The sequence below is a fragment of the Suillus subalutaceus genome (genome assembly GCF_016647625.1).
Source record: "Suillus subalutaceus strain FC151 chromosome Unknown DFJ58scaffold_128, whole genome shotgun sequence".
Lineage (NCBI taxonomy): Eukaryota > Fungi > Basidiomycota > Agaricomycetes > Boletales > Suillaceae > Suillus > Suillus subalutaceus.
The window spans coordinates 67,905-89,307 of NW_024540377.1; the positions used below are offsets into that span (position 1 = coordinate 67,905).

Sequence of the window (21,403 nt, forward strand, 5' to 3'; positions counted from 1 at the left end):
ACTTATCCGGATTTGAAAGTTATCGTGACCCATTGTGCTGCTTTGGAGCACTTATCCTTTGACACCCCTGATGAGAAAATAGTAAATGAGGTGTCTCTGCTGTCCGGCTGCGTCCGTTTGTGCAAGCGGCTTATAACTCTATCTTGTACACCACTCGACTTGGCTGCATGGAAACATCTCTCCAACCTCCCTACCCTTACCAAAATTACAATTGATAGGAGGACGGTAGACCCTTCCTCTTTGGACTTCGAAAATAATGTCAATTTTGGACCTTTCCTCAATCTCACAGCTCTTTCTTTCACCGTCAACACGACTGCATACATCATGACACTCATGCAACACTCAGACTTCCCCTCGCTGAAACAGTTCGAGATAAGCCTCAATAGCTTGCCTTGGGCAGAGGCTGAACTGCTCGTTCGTGTGCTATCCCGGTGTAACGCATGTCAAACCCTTGAACAAATTAAGATGGACGGCTCCGCTTCAGATGTCCAGGATCCCCCTCCCCCTCGCAGCTCTATCACACACTTTATTGTTTTACACAACTCCGAGTCCTCCGACTCACTTTTCCTCATTGCTGCATCCACCTTGACAACGACCTTCTTTTGGAAAGCATGTCAAGTTGGCCACATCTCCGCTCTCTGGACTTGAAAGATCCTTATCAGGCTCAAGGTACCATTACATTCCGCGGATTATTCGCAGCGCTCCGTCAATGCCCCCACTTGCACGAGCTCAGTTTAGTGATAGACGCTGTGAATATCGATATCGACCCTACAACGGAGTCGTTTCGACATACGTCCCTACAAGCATTGAATGTGCAGTCCGCTCAAGTAATGGATGTTGAAGCTGTCACTCATATCATCTTCTCTATGCTCCCTTGTGTCGACACGATCTATCGCAAACTCATGTCGATGGACGGTGGCCCTCCGTACGCGTGGGACGATGTCCAACGTCGTCTGCAGTCCCTTCATGGAGCTGCAGAGACCTGAGCTCAGATATAAACATGTCCATGATATTTGGAGTATGGGAGGTGGGGGTGGGCAAGGGAGATCTGTAGTGAATGACCTTACCTGCTTTACAAAGTGTACAGTCTTTACGACTACCGCGTTCAATTGGTGTCTCACCAGCGCTCGAATGTCTGCTCGTACATACCATGTGTCTCATTGCATTAATGTTGTCGTTTTCTACAGCTACTTAGTGTAGTCTAAGCACAGACCACGGAATATCAGATCTGTCAGACACGAAGTACTGTACTAGTAAGTGCAAGCGCACAGTGGAGCTCACGCGCATTGCTTCCGCGCGGGGATTCCGTCTTGGTAGGCAAGCCCCTATCAATTCCCTGTGAACCTCACTGGTTTCTACTCCAGGCCATGATGATGGGCCTGTGTTCGTGTTTAAGTAAGTCGGGTTTAGTATGTACTTGGCATGCTTTGTACTAGTAAAAGGCGCTATGTAAGGTACGTACGCGATGACCAAAGTCATATTGGCTTCTTTGATTATTCGCTTGGTTGACTTTTCCTTTTGACTTGCTTCGAACCCTCCCTGTTTTTTTTTTGCTTGTCGCTATATCACTTCTACGACTTCATACCCTGTACCGCCAGTCACTCCTTTGTTCATACGGTCCTTAGCTATACCCCCAAAAACGACAATTTCAGCCACCCGAACCTCATCTGACTTTCAGTCTATAATTCCCAATGCTAGTGTTGTCGATCTTCCTGCTAGTTTCTGCGATCCTTCCTTTCACCATTGGCGATACCCATGGCCGTGACAAACGCGGACACCATCAAGAACTAGCCCAGCGGGCGCGAGGCGACGTGGGCATCCACAAACGTGCTTTCAACAACGCACGCTTCACCTTTTATGACGTTGGCTTGTGAGTGAACTTGAACTGCAGAATCACTCGTTGAACTATGCAGCTGATTTGTATCCAAGGGGTGCTTGTGGGCAGTACAGCTCTCCTGGCGATTTCGTATGTCCCAGCTATAATAATTACTTGCCATAGCGTTTCTAATACTCATTTGATGACAAGATTGTCGCCCTGAACGTCGCCCAATATGGCGGAGGTTTCCCGGGTCCGCAGTGTTTCAAGTCCATTACCATCTCATTCGGGGGCAAAACTGCCCAGGCCACCATCATGGACGAAGTGAGCCCGACCACGCGTTATTATCTCTCTTATTGACGCGCTTTTCTCTAGTGTATGGGGTGCCCATACGGCGGGCTTGACTTCTCTATTGGTCTTTTCAGTCACTTCGCTTCTGAAGCTGCAGGCGTCCTTTACGGATCGTGGTGGTTCGATGATGGCGCTAGCGAGCCTGCACCATCCACGAGCTCCGCATGGACGCCCACATCAACCCCTGATTGGTCCACACCTACGCCTACACACCAGTACCACCCCGCCGATACGCCCTCCACCACGCCTACAGCCCAAATTAGCATCCCTTCTGAAACTGCAACTAGCACCCTTCTACAACCGCAACCAGCACTGCTTCTGAGACACCCACTAGCACCCCTTCTACAACCAACGCCACTGCTACTGTTACGTACCCTTCAAACTCGACGGTGTCGACCTATAACAAGGATATACCACTTTCTACTGGCGCACCCATCCCCGTACCTATCCCCGACGCTTCGCATCTGGAAAACCTTCAGAATATCGGCGAAGCCCTCATCAACCTTGGTACTATGTTAATCTCATGCCAGCGGGGCAATTAGGCTACTTTTGGCAAAGGCCCCTTCTCTCTCGTCAGTGTTATGTATTGGGCGGGAGGTCCGCCGATCTTAGCCTCGTCGGGTACGTAGCGTCTGTTCTTAATACGTGACTGAGGCTGCCGTGATGATTCTGAATTCGTAGGTGATGAGGTGATGACATACATTCATGTGAAACCGCTCAGTTCATTTGTCCACAAACTCAATTTTGCATTCGTACAACAATAATATACATGATCATGATCTTCGTTCTTCATTCTTTTCTTTTCCGCCATCAGAAAAAGTTGTACTCCTTCCCAAGTGGTAATCTGCTCGCAGGCTCGATATCAGCTAACACGCCATCCGCCCTCACCTCATAGTTTTCTGGATCAACAGACATCTTCGGCAGCGCATCGTTCCACTTCATATCTCTCTTGGTCACATTCCTACAATTAATAACAGCCTCTGCTTTCTTGGCAAGTCCGTAAGAAGCGATAGTACCAGTCTGGATCGAGATTCGGGAAAACGAATGCGACCGAGTTGAGCGCGGCTGCAGGGGGGAAGGAACCCCACATTGGTCTACCATAGGTCGGTTGTACAGTCGGAATTGAAGCGTTTGCGTCCCCCATCTAGCAAAGACATCAGCACTATTATCTAAAAGGCTCCTCTGTGAATTCTACCTGAGCCCAAGCAATCACTCCTGATTTTAATACCATTTCAGGTTTGGCGCCAAAGTTTTCGGGCTTCCAAAGAACAAGATCGGCAAGCTTTCCTACCTCTACTGAGCCGACGAGGGTGACTGATACCGTGCGTAATTGCGCTAAAGAACCATTAGTGTACGACCACTCCAGATGATAAAAAAACGAACGGGTTGATCGTGTACTTTGCTATATATCTCTTGACACGTCCATTATCATTCTCGCTTGTATCGTTTAGCTCAGTTAGTGGACCTCTGAAGTCCTTGAGCTTGCTCGCAGTACGCCATGTCCTGGTGGTAACTTCTCCGACGCGTCCCATAGCCTGAGAATCAGAGCTGATCATGGATATCGCACCGGTATCGTGCAGAACGTCTTCTGCTGCTACCGTCTCTGCTCGGATGCGAGACTCTGCGAATGCACCATCCTCAGGAAATCGATTTGTCAAGGTGGTGACAAACCATCAGCATCTATTATGTATTTAAAAAGGCAGAGATAATCATCATGCGTAAATGACTCACGTCAAGGTGTTCGTCTAGAGTGTTCCTGGCGTAAGGTCGTGTAGGGTTGGTAGACGAGGGAAGAACATTTTCCAAGCCGCAAACGACGATGATATCTGGGGCATGACCACCCACCTAATTTCACGATGAGACTACATAATAGGGAGTTAAAAACAAAGCATACCAGCTCCTTCCGTGTGATACGTATGTATAGTGCGACCGCCAAACGCCTTGATCGTACCTGCGTTCCATCAGCATCCGAAAGACCGATGAATGGAACACCTCTTACTCTCCACAAATCCACTCTCATTGAGAGTATCCGTATGGATGTTGACCTGAACATCAAACTCATCACCAACATCCAAGGCGTTTGAGATCACAGCTGGAGTAGAACCCCAGTCCTCGTGCAATTTCAAGCCGCCTGCACCTGCGCGAACAATATCCTCCAATGCATGCCTTCCCGTGTCATTCCCCTTCCCGTAAACAAGAAGTTCATCGGGAGCCCATCTGTTGCCGCAAGCATCGTCTTCAAGTGGAATGGGCTCGGTGTGCACGTCGTAGCATTCGTTCCAGCGCTCGGACCCGTCCCCCCCCGATCATCGTCGTCGTACCCGCGGCGAGCGCTTCGGTGACTTGTTGAGGACAAATATAATGTACATGTGCATCGATAGTGCCCGCAGTCACGATAAGCTTCTCGCCGGCAATGACCTCCGTTGAGGAGCTGACGTGCATGTTAGCGGTAACATTGGTCATGACGTCGGGGTTTCCGGCTTTGCCTATGCCGACGATCCTGCCTTCCTTTACTCCGATGTCTGCCTGCAAGAGTGTGCAGCAGGTGAGAGTTGGTGGAGAGTATTAATTACCTTGTATATCCCGGTCCAGTCAATGATAACTGCATTGGTGATGACGAGGTCTAGGCAGGGGGGCTCGAGGTAATGGCGACTGGTATTCTGGCCCATGCCCTCTCGGATAGACTTGCCTGCAACTAGTGATGAAAATTAGGGGAGGCGCCAGAAATCATCACCGACCTCCGCCGAATTTGACTTCATCGCCATAACAGGCCTGTGCTAGATATGAGTCCGCACAAAAAACATGATCATACTAATATAACCAACCGCATCGCTCTCGATTTCAACCCATAAACTAGTATCACCAAGCCTAACACGGTCACCGACCGTGGGTCCATACATAGAGATATACTCCTCGCGGCCAATAGTGGTGTCCTCGTGTAGCTCAAACGCAGCAGGATCTGGACAATGTCTGAAAGTATTAGTAGTAACCCCTGGTCAATATAGGCGCCCCTCTTCAGATCATCCTTCATGCGAGTAACAATCAAGTTGCCACCAGTTATGGCTTTCTTGCCCCCGATACAACATAGTGTGACGGTCTTGGAGTCGCAGGCTCGAAGCGAACAGCAGTGCCAGCGGGGATATCAAGACGCATCCCGTTAGCTTTAATGCGATCGAATTCTAAACGCGCATTGGTTTCGGTGAAATGGTAATGAGACCCAAACTTTCGAGCAATGAGAGATTGCATGATAGATCAGGGGAAGCCACGAACCTGGATAGGACGATCGCCGTGGTTGGTCACCTTCAACTTAATGCGTTCGCGTCCTCTATTAATAGTAACTCTCTCTTTTTTGGCGATGACAGCTCCTGGAAGACTTTCGCGGGAGACAATTGTAGTCTCCGCAGCTGGGAATTTATCCTGTAAAGGTATAGGGAGGAATGATCCATAGAGCGCTTCATCTAGGTTGCCGTGATGCGTGCAGATGGGATCATGCACAGTTACTAGGAATACACTTGAAGTGGACATCAGTTGAGGTGATAACGCACGGGGATACAACTCACCCGTCTGGGAATGTTCCTTCTACCTGTATCTCGTGTAGCCGGGCTGGAACGCTCGGTAAGACATGGGTTCTCCCCAATAAGGTTTTCCCAAGCTGCATTAACTCAGCCACAGAATGCTGTCCATCACGTATACGTTCCTGGAGTTGAGAAGCGATCAAGCAATGGCTTCATTAATATTGAGCTGTAGGCCTCTAGCGAGGCGCTTTTGGGCTAGAAAACCGGCCTGAAGAAGAGAAATTGATAAGGATATACACTCCATTCCATGAATCATTAATCAAGACTGGGGAGTACCTGGTGCAAGAGTAACTTCTCATGTTCTCTCGGCAAGATATGCATACCCCACAAGTTAGAAATACAGCTTCTCTGTACGAAAGCTGTACGAAACGTTTGCTCGATGAGGCCTAGGTGCCAGCGAGTTCAAGAGCTAGCGTTAACTTCCGGCGATCAGAGTCGGATTCGGCTGTTAGACTAATAGAAGGGCTTCTAAAAAATTAATTCGAATTCATTATAACGAATTCTGTAATTTCTAGTTTTCTTTCTCGCGTATCAACGTCACTTTCAAAGTTAAGTTAACGTTCAACTTGACTGAGTCGAGCGAATGGTCGACTGCTGGTGGCCAGACGGACGATATCTCTTCGGGTCATCGATGCCTTAACAATGGGCCTGCGCCACTCATGACCAGCCTCTCGACCAATCTGACGAAGATAGCCGCATCCGCCACATCCTTGTCTTGACGAGGCCTTGCGATAGTCTGGACGCAACATCACCATCTTGGGACTTATAAGACCTTTGTTCTGGATTTTGGCCATGACTCGGATGAAATATGTCAAAGGTGGTGTTCTAGATTTCGACTCGTTCGAGCGCCCTAGCATTGCGCAATGGATACTTGGAGAATGCTGAATTGGCAGGAGCAGCAGGGTCCGTTCATTATTGTCTCATACAAGAATCTTGACTTTAGGCTAATGGAGCCAACAAATTCTCGAAATGGAGGGGAAGACCTTTATTTGCGGTATTATTTAATTTTCAGTTAAGTCCATATGTAGAAATTGATCTTGATCTGGCTCCGTCATCATTCCGATCATATCTGAACCTAGTCATCGCTATATTCTTGCTCGGCACTGCTTTTGTTTGGACCACAATCCACAGATCTTATATGAATCCCTTTGTCCTGTGCCACCAGGTCCCACATCCTTCATTTCCCTACTTATGTCTACTCTTAAAGTCATCACGCCTTCCTTCACAGCCAACACTCGCACTTCGTCCTTCTCTCAACCTTATCCATCCCAGTCTTCACGCATGTCTCTTCGTCGCACTGCTTCTTTTCTCTCCTTGTCGGACTATGACGGTGACGAGGATACCTCGTTACAGTCTGGCCCCTTTTCATCTTCGATTTACGCAAAGACCCAACCCCCTGTCGTTCCCTACAATCGTACCCTGTACCACTACAAGGAGCAGCGTGAACGGCGTAAAGCTGCCCTCAGCCGCAACCGTCCCGAGTTCACCATTGCTCCACCCCACCAAGCAGCCCGCTAAACAACACTAACAATCTTCAATTACCAAAGCCTCGCTCGCCACACAAACAAATAGTAGGGCTGCGGACCTCTTCCCCTTTATCACCGACCCCGAAACTCCTTCCGCCCCGCGCTTCTTTCCCTCGTTCGAAGCCCGAACCGGACTTGTACCGCATCGCAATCAGAACCCGTATGCGGTGCTCCCCTGAAGGCGCGAAGATTCTTCGCATGGGTCCTCGCATGGCTGTGTCTATTTTGGCCGCCACTCGTGACCTCGAGATGCTTGTGTCAACCAGGACAGTGAGTAGTCTAGGCGCCTGATGCTACATTATCTAACGTCTCCTTAGTGAACTACAGCGATGACTGGGAAATGCTTGACTGCAGTGCGTGATGCAACCCTGATGCCAACATGCGAGATTCGCATCACGCTCTCACAAATGATCTGACGATCTGGGATGACCTGAAACGATTCAGATCTGTACGAGAGCAATCACATGAATTTGTTGAATTTTTACGAGGGGTCTTCATTCATTGGCATTTATATTCGTTCACTTCGTCTGTCTAATATGCCGGAAGATCATTGGACGTTCGGATTGACTGTTGTACCAATACTTAGTTATTTTCACGTGTTCTCTTCGACCAACCATACCCCACACGATCATGTAGTTGTATTGCATCATTCATTCATTATTTACTTCTTATGATCATACACACTCCTTTGCACGAATTTTCGTTTCCAGAAACAGAGATATCAATACATCACTTTTGGGGCTGTGTTTCCCGTTCCACGATCGCGTTCCGGTGTGTTTTGACTCGATCATACATCACCATGACTCGTTACCACAACACCTGACAACTACATAAAAAGTAAATAAGCCGGGGCCCTGCAGCCAGACACGCCTCATCTGGATGGGTACATGATCCGTCTATTCGTCAACGTTCCTGGATGATACACAATACAAAAGGTATACACCTCCCAGAAAGCAAACGACTAACTGATCCTGATCCCTTTGAGGAACAAAACGTGCGTCGTCATGACCGCGAGGTGAACTTTGCAAATAAGACCATAAGGGCCAGGGCCCAATGCTCGAACTGTTCCTTGGATACAAACAACAACGCCTGAGAAATCACGGCTTTGATTATCTGCGCGGACATCCCCTGTTCAATTTGGTCAGCGTGGAATAGCGAGTATTAGATTGGTAATATCGACCTGATACCACCCGACAAATCCTTCTTTCCTCAGGACCCTGAGGAGGAGGCTGACGGCACCGGCTTGCTTTGCTTTGGGTTTCGTATTTCCAATTTGACCACCAGGCAGACCCTCACTCTCTGATGCATCCTTATCAGTAGAACGGGCCTGAATTCTAACCTGGCCATAATATACGGATATGTTACCTAGGAAAGCGATGTTGTCAGGAAACGTCACTCAGCCACCCAACCACGTATCAAGCTCACGATAGTGGCGAGCGTCTTGCTAAACGCCCCAAGCAAAAACGACGTTCCTGGTGTCAATTTACCGTTTGCAGAACTTGCGAGCAACATCAAGCTCTTGAGGCGTTCATAAACACCGTACGTGATGGCAGGGTTCACAGTCAGGACCATGCCGGGTTTAATACCTAGCCACAGCCCTGTGACGCCATCCTCGCGAATAATCTCACGAGCGACAGCTAATAAAGACTCGTCCATTGGTGCCTCATCTCTGAAAGACTGCGAGGACGCTCGGGCAGAGCGCCCGACTTGTTGTCTGGTTGCGATAACCGATACGGGAATCGTGAAAATCTGGGATAGCGCGCCTGCGGCTTGCCCCGAGGGAGAGTTCGGCAGCTGTGGATAGTGCAGGAGGTTTTGAACCAGGAGGCAAATTCAAAGTCATGCGCTTGATGTATGATGAGCGCATGAATGAGTAGAAGAAGAAGTAGGCATATTCTTGAGGTATTCAGCTCGATATGGGAACGTAAAAGAGGTAATTGAAGACACACGCATAGAGAAAGTGTTGAGCATCGTTGCAGCAAAGCCTCTGTACCACCCGTTAATTCCCTCTTGTTTGAATATTTCGAGCAGCAATGATAGCATGCTCAGGTCGTCCTTGCGCTTTCCTCGTGCGGGCCGATGAGGTCACCTGTATCCTTGTCTTAGCACTACGATAAGATTAGAAATGCATCTCATGAAACGAAATCGCCGCCGCACACATCGAGAGGATACACCACACTGTTGATAAGTCAGGACAGCTGGCACGTGGGTACTCGAGTAGTACTACTCACGCATTACTAAAGCAAGCTCCAAGGGCACCAGCCAACGCAGATGCAAAAGGCGTTAGTTGCTGCGCCTGCTTCGCTGGTTGGGACTGTGTTGACATATTGGAAATGCGCAACTGAGATATATCGACCTCGTGTTCAACCTTACAAAAGAGCTCGGAATTACCGGCCCCAGCACCGGCTAATTGAATGCCGATTGCATATGAATTCCAAAATAGGGCGCGACTTGACCCAAAATGGAAGGCTAGAGCTTCTGAAGCTAACACGGACAAATAAAGATGCTGTTCTACACCTGCGATTATGGCTGGGATGCACAACCATGTCAATTTCCCAGAAGAACTCACGATAAGTCCTTTACTTCCACGTGATACTTACTCTACATGCGATTTTGGGATAAGCAACAACTTGCCTTTGGTGCTGAGGCGCAGCGAGAAGGGATCGAGACTTACGGGATCGCAGGTCGCGTTTGGTGACTAGATATCGCTTTGATGTTTCTGTTCTCCTCGCTCTGAGCGTGACGCCATGTAGGGAATCAGCATATCTTGTGACCAGCTACATCGACCATCCTTCTACTTGGGAGTTTGATCCGCCCTTGATCGATAAACATCTATCTGGGCACAAACGAATCTTTCTCGAGCTCGGTTCTGGCACGGGCATCGTTGCAGCGAAAATAGCTCAAGCGGCTGCTTTGTCCGGGCGAGATCTAGTCATCGCGACTGATCTGCCCGAAGTCTGCCCGCTTCTGGAGAAGAATCTTCTCGGTCGCACCAAAGGAAGATTCAACAAACACACAGGTTACTTTAGTACGACCTCTTTCGTGGGGGAGTTATGATCATGCCATCAACATCGTACGAGAACTTAAGCTCGTCGATGATTCAAGTGGACATGAGCACGGTTGTATCACGCATATCATCTGCAGCGATGTTGTAAATACTATGGTGCTCTCCATGCTCTAAGGCCGATCACTGACAAAAATGTAGGTATATTTTCCGGAGCTTCTAGCGCCCCTTCTACGCACCCTTCTTCATCTGACCTCTCCGCCCTCTATCTCCATCTTCGAATTACAACCACGAGTCATCATATCATACAAAATCCGGAGTCTTTCTAAAGAGACTCCATTCTGGTCGGCATTCGGCCTGTGGTTCTCGTTTGAGCCTGTTGTTGTACGAAAGATTGATGCGAACAATTCGCTCTCCGAGTGGCAGCGATTCGGATCTGATATGGGGGGTGATGGCGATCTGGCATTCATCTTTGTGGCACGTAGACGTCTAGAATCACTCAACTGGACAATTCCGTCGGAGAATATTGATCTACTTGGAGGCGTCGGCGCAAGGGGAACCTGTGGCAAGAAGAGCGATGAGACATTCGAGACCTTGCTCCTCATGGGCCTTGGACAGTGATATACATTCACCTTGTACAATACTCATTCAAATACCAGGAGATACATACATACATACCCAATACAGGATTCAATAACAACTCTCACCTCCCCTTTATGTCTCAGGACACTCCGTACCCTCCGTGATGGCAGAAGGCATTCTCTAGCAAACTGATAGAGCTGTCCAAATTCTCCGGTTCCTCTGCATACTCGGGTGGCGCAAAGGAGCGCATTACAATGCCAGTCGCGTGGAAAGATGTCACATTAACTGGTTGTGTCAGCAGTGGACCGGAGACATGCGGTGTATGTACGAAGCCAACTGCTTCGAAAGGATGAACTTCTAGATAGTACTGTGACCCGATCACAAGTTGCAAACAACACACTGGTGAATAGGTTTCTCCAGAAAGACAGAAAAGAAAGTCACTGACCCTCACAGAAAATCGGGGGAATACGACACTCTGTTTGAATGTATTCTTTAACTTCACTTCACCTTGGAGAACTCGCTTCCCCGTGGCACTGGCGTCCCTTATTGGCCAGAAGACAGCACGTGCCATTGTGCGAATGAAGAAGTCGGCTGAATGCTTCCCAGCATGATCACTTGTCGCGTCCGAGCGTGTAGCCAACGATCGCTTTAAGAAAATACGGATGGCTTGGTGATTGGCGAGTAAATCGAGAGCTTGCTCGTCTGTGCCTGTGAAAGTTAGCCATAGTGGCATCGCAGAACCACAAGCATAACTGAGCTACGGGTACAGTGAGGGGCCTGATGCTCGAAGTCAGGAATAGACCTACTGGTTTGGCTAGTGCTAGCTATAGATGTTTTATCATTTTGGAGCCTTGCGAATCGCAAAACAGGAGATAGACGTACGTTAAAATCGACATTCCCTCTCTTGGCACCAAAAAGTGTGCCTGTAACAGTGACTGCTGGAAGGATGTACCAGCCCTCAGGATCGCCTGCCAGTATTGAATACAAGCATCGAAGACCACATCGTTCGACAACTCACCTTCAGGACCAACGAATGGAATGTTTTCTTTACACGCTTTCTGTAACATAGGAGATGGGAGTTCCGGTTTCGTAATTGGGACATATGCAAAATTCGTGGTTAAACTACGGATTATTGAGTGGTTCCGAAGAGCATCTGAGAGGGCAGGAAACCCACGTTTGATTCACTCTCAGTGCGCCCCGCTTAATGATGACAGTAATCCTGTAGTTGATGTAAGCGGGACTGGCTCGCTCTGTGAATGAAGGCGGAAGGGGGAATCTCTTCTTCTCTTTACGGTCCAGAACTTCCGTCTCGTTTGGAAGTGCTATTTTGAAAGGCCATGTGTAATGGCCTTTCTCGAGTTTGGGCACCACGGATCCATCAGGAAGTGCCATCGCTGGAGTCCACAACTCCTTCTCGATAACAAGAAAACCTTGCCCGACCTGTCCAGTTGAAGCAGCTGTGGCTGTCACCTGTGTCGCCCATAAGCATCGAGAAGTTGCGCAAATAGAGGGTGACCTGCTGTTATTACAATAGACTTGGATGACTCCGACTTCAAAACGTCCAGAGTCAAGCTCCCTGAGATGAGATCGCCAGAACAAAATACTGGCCAAAACTCTGGGGAAGGAGCACGACTTTTCAACGAAAGGAGAAGCCATTTGTGTCCATTGCTGTCTTCAAGCGATATCGTGTGTTCGGAACCTGGCGTCAAGGCGTTCAGCGGAGCTACGCTGCTACCGGCTTGAGGTGTGTACCCGGGAAGTTCATCATCACCTTCTATGTGATCCATTACGACACAAACAATCGATTGCCGGTTTGCGAGTTGCGATTGTTAATGCTTACGACGACGTTGTCTGTGGTAAGTAAGATAAGGGACAAACATATTCCACGACCAGCGTGCCGTGCCTGACCAAGGTTGATAAGAATACCTAAAATAAGGAGAATCCATACTCACCACATGGACTTCCTCGCCCTTTGGTAGTCCTGAAACCAGCCTACAGTATACTACCACGGATGCTCGAGTGGCGAAAAGCCCGCGTGGGCAGACTGGTTACCAGTCTAAGTCCTGAAAGCAGTTTCGGGCCTGGTCAGACAAGCCTCAGCCCATCTCAGATGCATCCTATCGGTTTGTGCAAATGCATCTAGGTTCTTGAATTATCTTGTTAAACCACAGAGTTTGCAAAGTGTGCTGAAGACCTGAAAAAAACTGTGTTAAGAGTACTAATTATTCAGAACGAAGTCCTGGCTGCTTGAACCTTCTCGCAACATACAATGATAGGCCCAGACCGCCACAATCGCGAATCATTTAGCCTAGAATGACGAAGATCTCTACAGAAGATAATAGATGGTGCCGAGAGGAGTCGGAACCCATGATCAAGTTCAAGTTGACCTATGTATTAGAATTGACCTTGGAATCTGCCTAGAGCAGCCGTGGCCGCAGTGAACCGGGTTTTGCCGCGCGCGGCTATTCTTAGGACCGATGGCCCAACTTGAAGTCGGTATATAGACATTAATGACACGAAAGACAGCTTTCTCTGTGCGTGACCGTTCGAACCGCCGCTGAATGATGTGCAGTAGCGCAGCACGATAAACTGTCGATTGTCGTATGTGATAAATCAGAATAACAGTAGTAGGTGGACTACAGGAGTATGCATTTCCGCTGCAGCGAGCCTTGCACTTGAATTCGCCAGGTAGGCGTCCAGAATCACTTAACTGGACAATCCTGTCGAAGAATGTTGATCTACTTGGAGGCGTCGGCGCAAGGGGAACCTGTGGCAAGAAGAGCGATGAGACATTCGAGACCTTGCTCATGGGCCTTCGAGAGTGATATGCATTCACTTTGTACAATACTCATTCAAATACCAGGAGATACATACATGACTCAATAACAACTCCCACTTCCTCTTTACGCCTCAGGACACTCCGTACCCTCCGTGATGGTAGAAGCGCTGGTTTCCATTCTCCAGTAAACCAACGGAGTTGTCCAAATTCTCGATTTCCTCTGCATACTCGGGTGGTGCAAAGGAGCGCATTACAATGCCAGTCGCGTGGAAAGATGTCACATTAACTGGTTGTATCAGCAGTGGGCCGGGGACATGTGATGTATATACGAAACCAACTGCTTCAAAAGGATGAACTTCTAGATGGTACTGTGACCCGATCACAAGTTGCAAACAACACACTGGTGAATGAGTTTCTCCAGAAAGACAGGAAAGAAAGTCACTGACCCTCACAGAAAATCGGGGGAATACGACACTCTGTTTGAATGCCTTCTTCAAGTTCACTTCACCTTGGAGAACTCGCTTCCCCGTGGTACTGGCGTCCCTTGTTGGCCAGAAGACAGCACGCGCCATTGTGCGAACGAAGAAGTTGTCTGTATGCTTCCCAGCATGATCACTTGTTGCGTCCGAGCCTGTAGCCAACGATCGCTTTAAGAAAATACGGATGGCTTGGTGATTGGCGAGTAAATCGAGAGCTTGCTCGTCTGTGCCTGTGAAAGTTAGCCATAGTGGCATCGCAGAACCACGAGCATAACTGAGCTATTGGCACAGTGAGAGGCCTGATGCACGAAGTCAGGACTCAGGAATAGACCTACTGGTTTGGCTAGTGCTAGCTACAGATGATTTATCGTTTTAGAGCCTTGCGAATCGCAAAACAGGAGATCGACGTACGTTAAAATCGACATTCCCTCTCTTGGCACCAAAAAGTGTGCCTGTAACAGTGACTGCTGGAAGGATGTACCAGCCCTCCGGATCGTCTGCCAGTATTAAACACAAGAATGGCAGACTACATCGCTCGACAACTCACCTTCAGGACCAACAAATGGAATGTTTTCTTTACATGCTTTCTGTAACATAGGAGATGGGAATTCCGGTTTCGTAATCGGGATATATGCAAAATCCGTGGTTAAACTACGGATTGTTGAGTGGTTCCGAAAAGCATCTGAGAGGGCAGGGAACACACGTATGATTCACTCTCAGTGCGCCCCGCTTAATGATGACAGTAATCCTGTAGTTGATGTAAGCGGGACTGGCTCGCTCTGTGAATGAAGGCGGAAGGGGGAATCTCTTCTTCTCTTTACGGTCCAGAACTTCCGTCTCGTTTGGAAGTGCTATTTTGAAAGGCCATGTGTAATGGCCTTTCTCGAGTTTGGACACCACGGATCCATCAGGAAGTGTCATCAGTGGAGTCCACAACTCCTTCTCGATAACAAGAAAACCCTGTCCTTCCTGTCCAACTGAAGTAGTTGCGGCTGTCACCTGTGTCGCCCGTAAGCATCGAGAAGTTACGCAAATAGAGGGTGACCTGCTGTTATTACAATAGACTTGGATGACTCCGACTTCAAAATGTCCAGAGTCACGCTCCCTGAGATGAGATCGCCAGAACAAAATACTGGCCAAGACTCCGGGGAAGGAGCACGACTTTTCACCGAAAGGAGAAGCCATTTGTGTCCCTTGGTGTCTTCAAGCGATATAGTGTGTTCGGAACCAGGCGCTAAGGCGTTGAGTGGAGCTACGCTGCTACCGGCTTGAGGTGTGTATCCGGGAAGTTCATTATCACCCTCTATGTGATTCATTACGACACACACAATCGATTGCCGGTTTGCGAGTTGGGATTGTTAAGGGTCAACGATGTTGTCTGTGGTAAGATAAGCAAGATAAGGAACAAATATATTCCACGACCAGGGTGCCGTGTCTGACCACTTAAAGTTGATGAGAATACCCAAAATAAGGAGAATCCATACTCACCACATGGGCTTCCTCATCCTTTGGTAGTCCTGAGTGGGCTCGTGACCAGCCTGGCATTTACTACTATCACGGATGCTCGAGGGGCGCATAGGTAGACTGGTTAACTATTCAGAATGAAGTCCCGGCTACTTGATCAAAGCTTCTCGCAACGTACGATGATAGGCGCAGACCGCCACATTTAGCCCAGAATGACGAAGATCTGAATGAACCGGGCTTTGCCGCGCGCGGCTATTCTTAGAATCGATGTCACAACCTTGTAGTACTACTGTCACCCTCTGTCACCCCCAAGTTGACGAAGATCTTTACAGAAGATCGATAGTGCCGAGAGGAGTCAGATATAGCGTGTCTTACTACCGTTTCTATTTATTTGTGGAGCTGGACACACAAAAGGGTCCAGCCACCTGGGCTTCACGATTCACGGTCACTTCTTCATCATCTGTGCTTAGACAGCGGAACTCCACAAACGCGTAAAAAAACGCGTAGAATCAGCTGTCTGGGTATCGAGGACTGGGTTTGTTGCTAGACGTTCCGGATAATACAACAAGAAGTAGGTTTGTCTACATAAACTCGTATCAAATATACTTATGAAACATCATAACTTGACTAAATACTACGATACTACGATGGATCCTAGACCGAACATCTCCTCCATGTAGAACACTTGGCAAGCATTTCCCTAAACAGTACTGCTAGTTGGTACATATACACGCTCCTGGAAGACAATCGAATTCATACTAGTTTCTTTGTTGGAGTTGGTCACGAATTTAACGTGAGATTCTCGAACGCTAAGGATAAGGCGTGGTCCCAGCACGAACATCTGCACGCATAACAAAATCGGAATAGCACCATTGAGTATCCGAACTCCAATAGTATTCGAATTCTACAGAAATGATGAGCAGTGGTTACAAGTAGATGTCAGCGACAAGTCGGCGCACCAAGAGTTCTGGAGAGAGATAACCAAGCGTGAGGCAAGAGACACAAACAAAGCTAGCACGTGCAGAACTTGAGCAGAGAAAGATAGCCACATTCACATTACAAGCTCACCTTGCAAAATAAAGCACGTGAGATTTTATCAGCACTCTAAAACAGTCCCCGATGGTCGATCCTGTCAATGGGCCGAGTCGTCGCAAGTCACGGAAGTGTTTCACAGCAATCCAGGCTGAAAGATACAGTGCAAGGACTTCCCAAACAGTGTTGAGCATCCAAACCATTGAGGCCAGAAGCTGGGCATCCCCCTCATATTTAAAAGTGCACATATACGTGCCGGAGAGTATCAACTCCTCTGGTGTTTGTCCAATGAGCTGCGTTCTCCAAGTCAATGAGTAAAGCTTACCTTCTTCAACATACTTGAGTCCTATTGTCGTAATGACTCCGCAGGTGATGTTAACAGCCAGGAAGATAATAACAATGAATACAAGCATGATTCTAGATCTCTGATACATGGCATGTAACCGAGCAATCATGATAACTTGCATCTTGTTTCAGTCGAGTCGATATCACTGAGGAATCACAGCTCACCACCCAGCAACGCAATTACGACCACATTTGTCCCATTTATTGCATAGTTCATAATGTTGCCTGAAACACCCAATTAGTGATCATCCTCGCACTAGGATCGAACGCTCTGACTTACACCTATCGAGTCATCATTTTGAGCCACATTCAATGTTCAGAATCTCACTCACCCCTACATATGAGTGTAATCATTGATTGGGAATGAGATGGTTGCGGAATACTCACTGCATCTGTCAGCGAAACCAATGGCATATTTGCTATGTCCCGCCGGTCAGAAGAATCGAACACAGTGCATATGAGACATACACAAAGCATTGGCACTCAGAGATGGGCTATTAGTACCGCACCAACTTGTTGACCTCAAGAACATACACAGAATATGGTATTCCAATATAGCGTATCTAGAACATTTTGGAGTCAGCACAACTTGCCAACCACGCTATAGTATAATATGAGGTACGAACAACCAGGTACAGCACAGTCATGAGACCAGCGTTGCCTCTATCGCAAATTCATTATATTTTCCTGTTTTTCTTCTGGTATGGGACTCCGTCGCTTACCCAGATCAGTTCAATCTATGACACCATCCTTAGCAAGTTGGCTACTCCGACAATAACACCGACCTACCTCTTGTCCGAATGTTAGTACTGGAAATATCATGAACATAACAGCGGTTTTCGAACACTGTCCTGCTCACCCCAATCGTATGCCACCACGACGCCAGCGGCAACTGTGAAATCGTAAGTCAACTTTAGATCGAGACACCTTGATGCGACGAACTTATCCAATAGCTTCCAAAAATATTCAACTTGATTAACGGCCACCAACTAGGATCATTTGAGACCAGGGTCATATTCGATAGATGGGTGTGAGTAAACGGGGGATGTTGAGGGTCTATAATAGTGTTCGTGCTAGATGTACCACCCCTCAGCGCTTGTACCGCCAAAATATTCGGCGTAATGGGATGTTTGTTCCTGTCTCAATACCCTTGATTGGTTGAAATAAGTATCGCGGTAGCCTGAGTGTAAGAAGCAGAAGCCCTCGACTGAATCAAAATAGATTCTGATCTGCAAATCAGTACTTATCATGCACGAGAAACTTTTGTTAGAACATCAAGAAAGTTCGGACAGTCACTAGTCACTTTCGGGATGTCGGCGACTTGTTTACAACTTGAAACGCCACTTTCGAGGTGTTCCGTAGGAAATTATGTGGTCATCGATCTAGTAATGGCACAGGTCTCAACAAGCGTTTGCAGCCTGATGCCTGAGGTGTGACGGCTCCAGCGATGACTCTCTTAACAACTTGAAGGTCCCTTCTGTTAACATGGCACCAGAGAAATCAGATAAGAAACAGAGGGGCCCGAGGCGAAGAAAATATGACTAACCTTACAGACTCAGTACTAGCTTACGACGTACACGGCAAAACGATGCGCTCACACCTGACTGGTGACCTGAGACACGGCCAAATAAGAGTCTGCGACAGATCCTGGACGTCGGACCCGACTCCCGAGGAACAAATTGTTGTAATAATATTCATGTATTAGAGTGAACCGGGCTTTGCCGCGCGCGGCTATTCTTAGAATCAATGGCACAACCTTGTACTAGTACTACTCTCACCCTCTGTCACCCCCAAGTTGGCATGCATACTATGGACACGAAAGACAACTTTCTCTGTGCGTGACCGTTCGAACCCCCGCTGCATTGGCACGACATCACTACTGTGCAGTAGCACAGCACGATAAATTATCGTCGTATCTGATACATCAAAATAACAGCAGCAGGCGGACTGGAGTGTGCATTTCCGCTGCAAGCCTTGCAGGCCTATAGCGGTACAGCCACCTCGTATGGCCCTGTTAGGCCAGTCAATATTTCCTGTGCGGTTTTGCTGATGAAGGTCTTCTCTCGCGTCTACGAATATGTGCTCTTCGGAGGAAAGCCCCTTGCTCGAGGGAGATAGAGTACATATCCCTGACGATTTGGACACTGTGTACAGCCGATTCAGCAAGGCTCAGAAAAACATGGTTGTCTTTGCGGTGTCCTTTGCAGGGCTGCTTCCTAGTGCGTATAAGTCAAAAAATACGCTTTTCGACTGAGTTGATCTTGTCTCTACAGTGTTCGTGACTGGTACCTTCGTTCCTTCCATTCCTCAGATAGCTCATGACCTTGACTCAACGGGTACCGCTGTGAGGTATGTTTCCAAATTCTGCACCATGCGCTAGCTGGTGACACCGAGCCGGGCTGTCCTCAGCTTGGCTGTGAGTTTGTCGGTCTTTGCGAATGCGATCGGGGGTTTAGTGTGGTCAGCATACTCTTCATTTTGTAGGCTTTCAATATGCTTTCTTCAGTCGAACAATCTCAATTTCCCCCGAAGACGGGCGTCGCCCAATGTACTTATGGGGTATGCCTATCCTATGTATGGGAAGCTTCGGTGTTGCAGCATCAACGTCTCTCAGGTGGTTGCTATTCTGGAGGTTTGTTCAGGCGTTCGGATGCGCTGGCGGGGTGTCTGTAGGTGCGGCTGCTATTGGCGATATCTACAAGGTTGAGCAACGAGGTACAGCCATGGGTATTTTCTTTGGGGTACGTATGTGCCCATACGATAAGCTTTCGACAACCAACCAATTCTTGCCAAGGCTTGTCTTCTTGGTGTCGCATTGTCACCTATTACGGGAGGTACTGCAGCACATTACTGGTCATGGCGCAGCCTACAGTGGTCGCTTGGACTATGGGGCTTCATTGAGATGGTTTTTATCTATCTGTTTTTGCCAGAGACAAGTCATTCGCGTTCTGGAGGCATTAGCGAGCCGACGGCACCGTTCAACTTCGTATGGATCAATCCTTTCAGCAGTATCTGGCTGCTGCGTAGTCCGAACATCATGGCTGTCGTTTGTCTTTACTTTTCTTCTGACTGTGCATTGCCCAAGGTCTTGTTCTCAGACACTAGCAAATGCGTCTGCGATGGTTACAGAATATGGTATGTTGAGAACGTGGACGTCATCTCCCAGTCTAACCAAAGCCCCAGTTTTATTGATCCCAATTGCCTACACGATCGTGAGTCTACCATCCCATTTCAAACTATCTGGTCCGTTGACTTGCGATTCCAGGGTGCTCGATACCACATATCTAACGAGGCACTGATCGGTGCATGCTTCCTCCCCAGTGGACTCGGAAACTTCAGTATGCATGCATACATCCTGCTTTTTGAGTCGTATTCTTATTATTCGACATGTTTCGCACACAAGTTGCTTCGCCAATTGCTGGCCGGTTGTCCGACACTATGATTAAAAAATGGAAGGCCCGCCGGAAAGGTATTTGGGTCCCTGAAGATCGGCTACGTGCAGTCTTGGTCGGCGGACTGTTGGTCCCTCTATCTGTTTGTCTTTCGGGATTGATCACCACGTACATCGATGGACCCTATGGCTTGATATTGAATTTACTTTGTTTCTTTTTGAATGGCATTGGAGTAAGTTGTAAACTTGTGTATGATTTTTTCCTCGCTCAAACCTCGCATGTTATACAGGTGGATTTCGTTCTGACACCGATCGGTTCGTACAACGTCGATGTGCTACAATCACGCAGCGCAGAGGTAATTGCTGCAGTTACGTGAGCAGCATTCAGCCCTACTGGTTGAGCTTCATACCTAGCAATCTCGCAGCGCTTTCCGTGCAATCATTCTTGCACCAGTGACTGCAGCCGTACTTCCATCGATTGAGACACTTGGGTTGGTAGCGACAAATAACATAGTTACCATGATTGCGATTCTTGGATATGGGTGAGTACTGTCGTTGAACACTTGCAGTCATCGAATCTTATGATGGCACATAGGCTTATCGTTCTTACTATTCGGTATGGAGATCGCATGAGAGCCTGGGTGGACGTTGGATATACCGTTATGGATACGTAATCATAAACCGGACTTGAGTGGTTGTAATCTTGCCCTCGCATCCAATTCGAAAGCTGACACAACAGGCGTGACAATCAAGGCCCTTTTATTTATACACTTACTTCTATTGTCAAATATACATTGGAATACGTATCACAGCTAAATTTCGAACGACGGTTTCAGCCCTCCCCGGAAGAGTACCCGACAAATGTTTGATTGCTTGAGGCCTTTCCAATGCTACACATCGCCACAAATTGATACATCGCCGCCCTCCTGGAAAACGATTGGAGGCATATCGATTCCTGCATCGGAGTCGGTTACGAGCTTAGCATCATATTCTCGAATGCTAAGAATGAGACGTGGTCCCAGCACAAACATCTGCGCGATTGACACAAATTCAAGTAGT

General features: G+C 48.0%; 8 protein-coding genes across 8 annotated transcripts; 4 read left to right on the forward strand and 4 right to left on the reverse strand.

Annotated features, from left to right (window-relative positions):
• Positions 1 to 1,398: 1,398 nt before the first annotated feature.
• Positions 1,399 to 2,846, forward strand: DFJ58DRAFT_688826 (uncharacterized protein). The gene is made up of 4 exons (XM_041383351.1): positions 1,399 to 1,870; positions 1,930 to 1,966; positions 2,027 to 2,140; positions 2,192 to 2,846. The coding sequence occupies exons 1-4, from the start codon at positions 1,692 to 1,694 to the stop codon at positions 2,684 to 2,686; spliced, it is 825 nt and encodes a 274-aa protein (XP_041239369.1). The 5' UTR covers positions 1,399 to 1,691; the 3' UTR covers positions 2,687 to 2,846.
• Positions 2,847 to 6,181, reverse strand: DFJ58DRAFT_809016 (urease). The gene is made up of 18 exons (XM_041391337.1): positions 6,019 to 6,181; positions 5,728 to 5,864; positions 5,438 to 5,678; positions 5,291 to 5,389; positions 5,158 to 5,264; positions 4,980 to 5,137; positions 4,741 to 4,862; positions 4,460 to 4,693; positions 4,363 to 4,403; positions 4,167 to 4,333; positions 4,062 to 4,118; positions 3,899 to 3,993; positions 3,839 to 3,847; positions 3,551 to 3,804; positions 3,523 to 3,527; positions 3,363 to 3,481; positions 3,210 to 3,311; positions 2,847 to 3,187 (listed from the first exon to the last, which is right to left on the reverse strand). The coding sequence occupies exons 1-18, from the start codon at positions 6,061 to 6,063 to the stop codon at positions 2,978 to 2,980; spliced, it is 2,202 nt and encodes a 733-aa protein (XP_041239370.1). The 5' UTR covers positions 6,064 to 6,181; the 3' UTR covers positions 2,847 to 2,977.
• Positions 6,182 to 6,933: 752 nt separating this feature from the next.
• On the forward strand, positions 6,934 to 8,029 carry DFJ58DRAFT_907761 (uncharacterized protein; the record flags this gene model as incomplete). The annotated part of the gene is made up of 3 exons (XM_041395075.1): positions 6,934 to 7,223; positions 7,250 to 7,542; positions 7,586 to 8,029. 3 exons carry the CDS (start codon positions 6,934 to 6,936, stop codon positions 7,627 to 7,629), a joined length of 627 nt encoding a protein of 208 aa, XP_041239371.1. The 3' UTR covers positions 7,630 to 8,029.
• Positions 8,011 to 9,653, reverse strand: DFJ58DRAFT_809023 (mitochondrial carrier domain-containing protein). The gene is made up of 7 exons (XM_041391338.1): positions 9,507 to 9,653; positions 9,218 to 9,334; positions 9,090 to 9,164; positions 8,694 to 9,037; positions 8,449 to 8,607; positions 8,235 to 8,396; positions 8,011 to 8,180 (listed from the first exon to the last, which is right to left on the reverse strand). The coding sequence occupies exons 1-6, from the start codon at positions 9,592 to 9,594 to the stop codon at positions 8,271 to 8,273; spliced, it is 909 nt and encodes a 302-aa protein (XP_041239372.1). The 5' UTR covers positions 9,595 to 9,653; the 3' UTR covers positions 8,011 to 8,180; positions 8,235 to 8,270.
• Positions 9,654 to 9,873: 220 nt separating this feature from the next.
• Positions 9,874 to 10,893, forward strand: DFJ58DRAFT_666732 (putative methyltransferase-domain-containing protein; the record flags this gene model as incomplete). The annotated part of the gene is given in 4 exon segments (XM_041382578.1): positions 9,874 to 9,962; positions 10,022 to 10,254; positions 10,271 to 10,419; positions 10,474 to 10,893. 4 exon segments carry the CDS (start codon positions 9,874 to 9,876, stop codon positions 10,891 to 10,893), a joined length of 891 nt encoding a protein of 296 aa, XP_041239373.1.
• A 50-nt stretch (positions 10,894 to 10,943) lies between these two features.
• Positions 10,944 to 12,894, reverse strand: DFJ58DRAFT_78020 (uncharacterized protein). Its single transcript, XM_041389733.1, has 8 exons — positions 12,807 to 12,894; positions 12,375 to 12,757; positions 12,029 to 12,324; positions 11,873 to 11,976; positions 11,737 to 11,822; positions 11,661 to 11,678; positions 11,300 to 11,611; positions 10,944 to 11,221 (listed from the first exon to the last, which is right to left on the reverse strand). The coding sequence occupies exons 2-8, from the start codon at positions 12,639 to 12,641 to the stop codon at positions 10,994 to 10,996; spliced, it is 1,311 nt and encodes a 436-aa protein (XP_041239374.1). The 5' UTR covers positions 12,642 to 12,757; positions 12,807 to 12,894; the 3' UTR covers positions 10,944 to 10,993.
• Positions 12,895 to 13,662: 768 nt separating this feature from the next.
• DFJ58DRAFT_809046 (uncharacterized protein) lies at positions 13,663 to 15,723 on the reverse strand. The gene is made up of 8 exons (XM_041391339.1): positions 15,601 to 15,723; positions 15,162 to 15,547; positions 14,816 to 15,111; positions 14,660 to 14,763; positions 14,524 to 14,609; positions 14,448 to 14,465; positions 14,080 to 14,391; positions 13,663 to 14,001 (listed from the first exon to the last, which is right to left on the reverse strand). The coding sequence occupies exons 2-8, from the start codon at positions 15,426 to 15,428 to the stop codon at positions 13,765 to 13,767; spliced, it is 1,320 nt and encodes a 439-aa protein (XP_041239375.1). The 5' UTR covers positions 15,429 to 15,547; positions 15,601 to 15,723; the 3' UTR covers positions 13,663 to 13,764.
• Positions 15,724 to 19,036: 3,313 nt separating this feature from the next.
• DFJ58DRAFT_857031 (major facilitator superfamily domain-containing protein) lies at positions 19,037 to 21,185 on the forward strand (the record flags this gene model as incomplete). Its single annotated transcript, XM_041393937.1, has 12 exons — positions 19,037 to 19,172; positions 19,227 to 19,302; positions 19,363 to 19,433; positions 19,486 to 19,694; positions 19,748 to 19,999; positions 20,052 to 20,088; positions 20,137 to 20,165; positions 20,219 to 20,291; positions 20,357 to 20,577; positions 20,635 to 20,717; positions 20,770 to 20,886; positions 20,940 to 21,185. Coding segments are annotated over 12 exons (1,383 nt in total), but the record flags the coding sequence as incomplete, so codon positions are not given.
• Between the last annotated feature and the right edge of the window lie 218 nt (positions 21,186 to 21,403).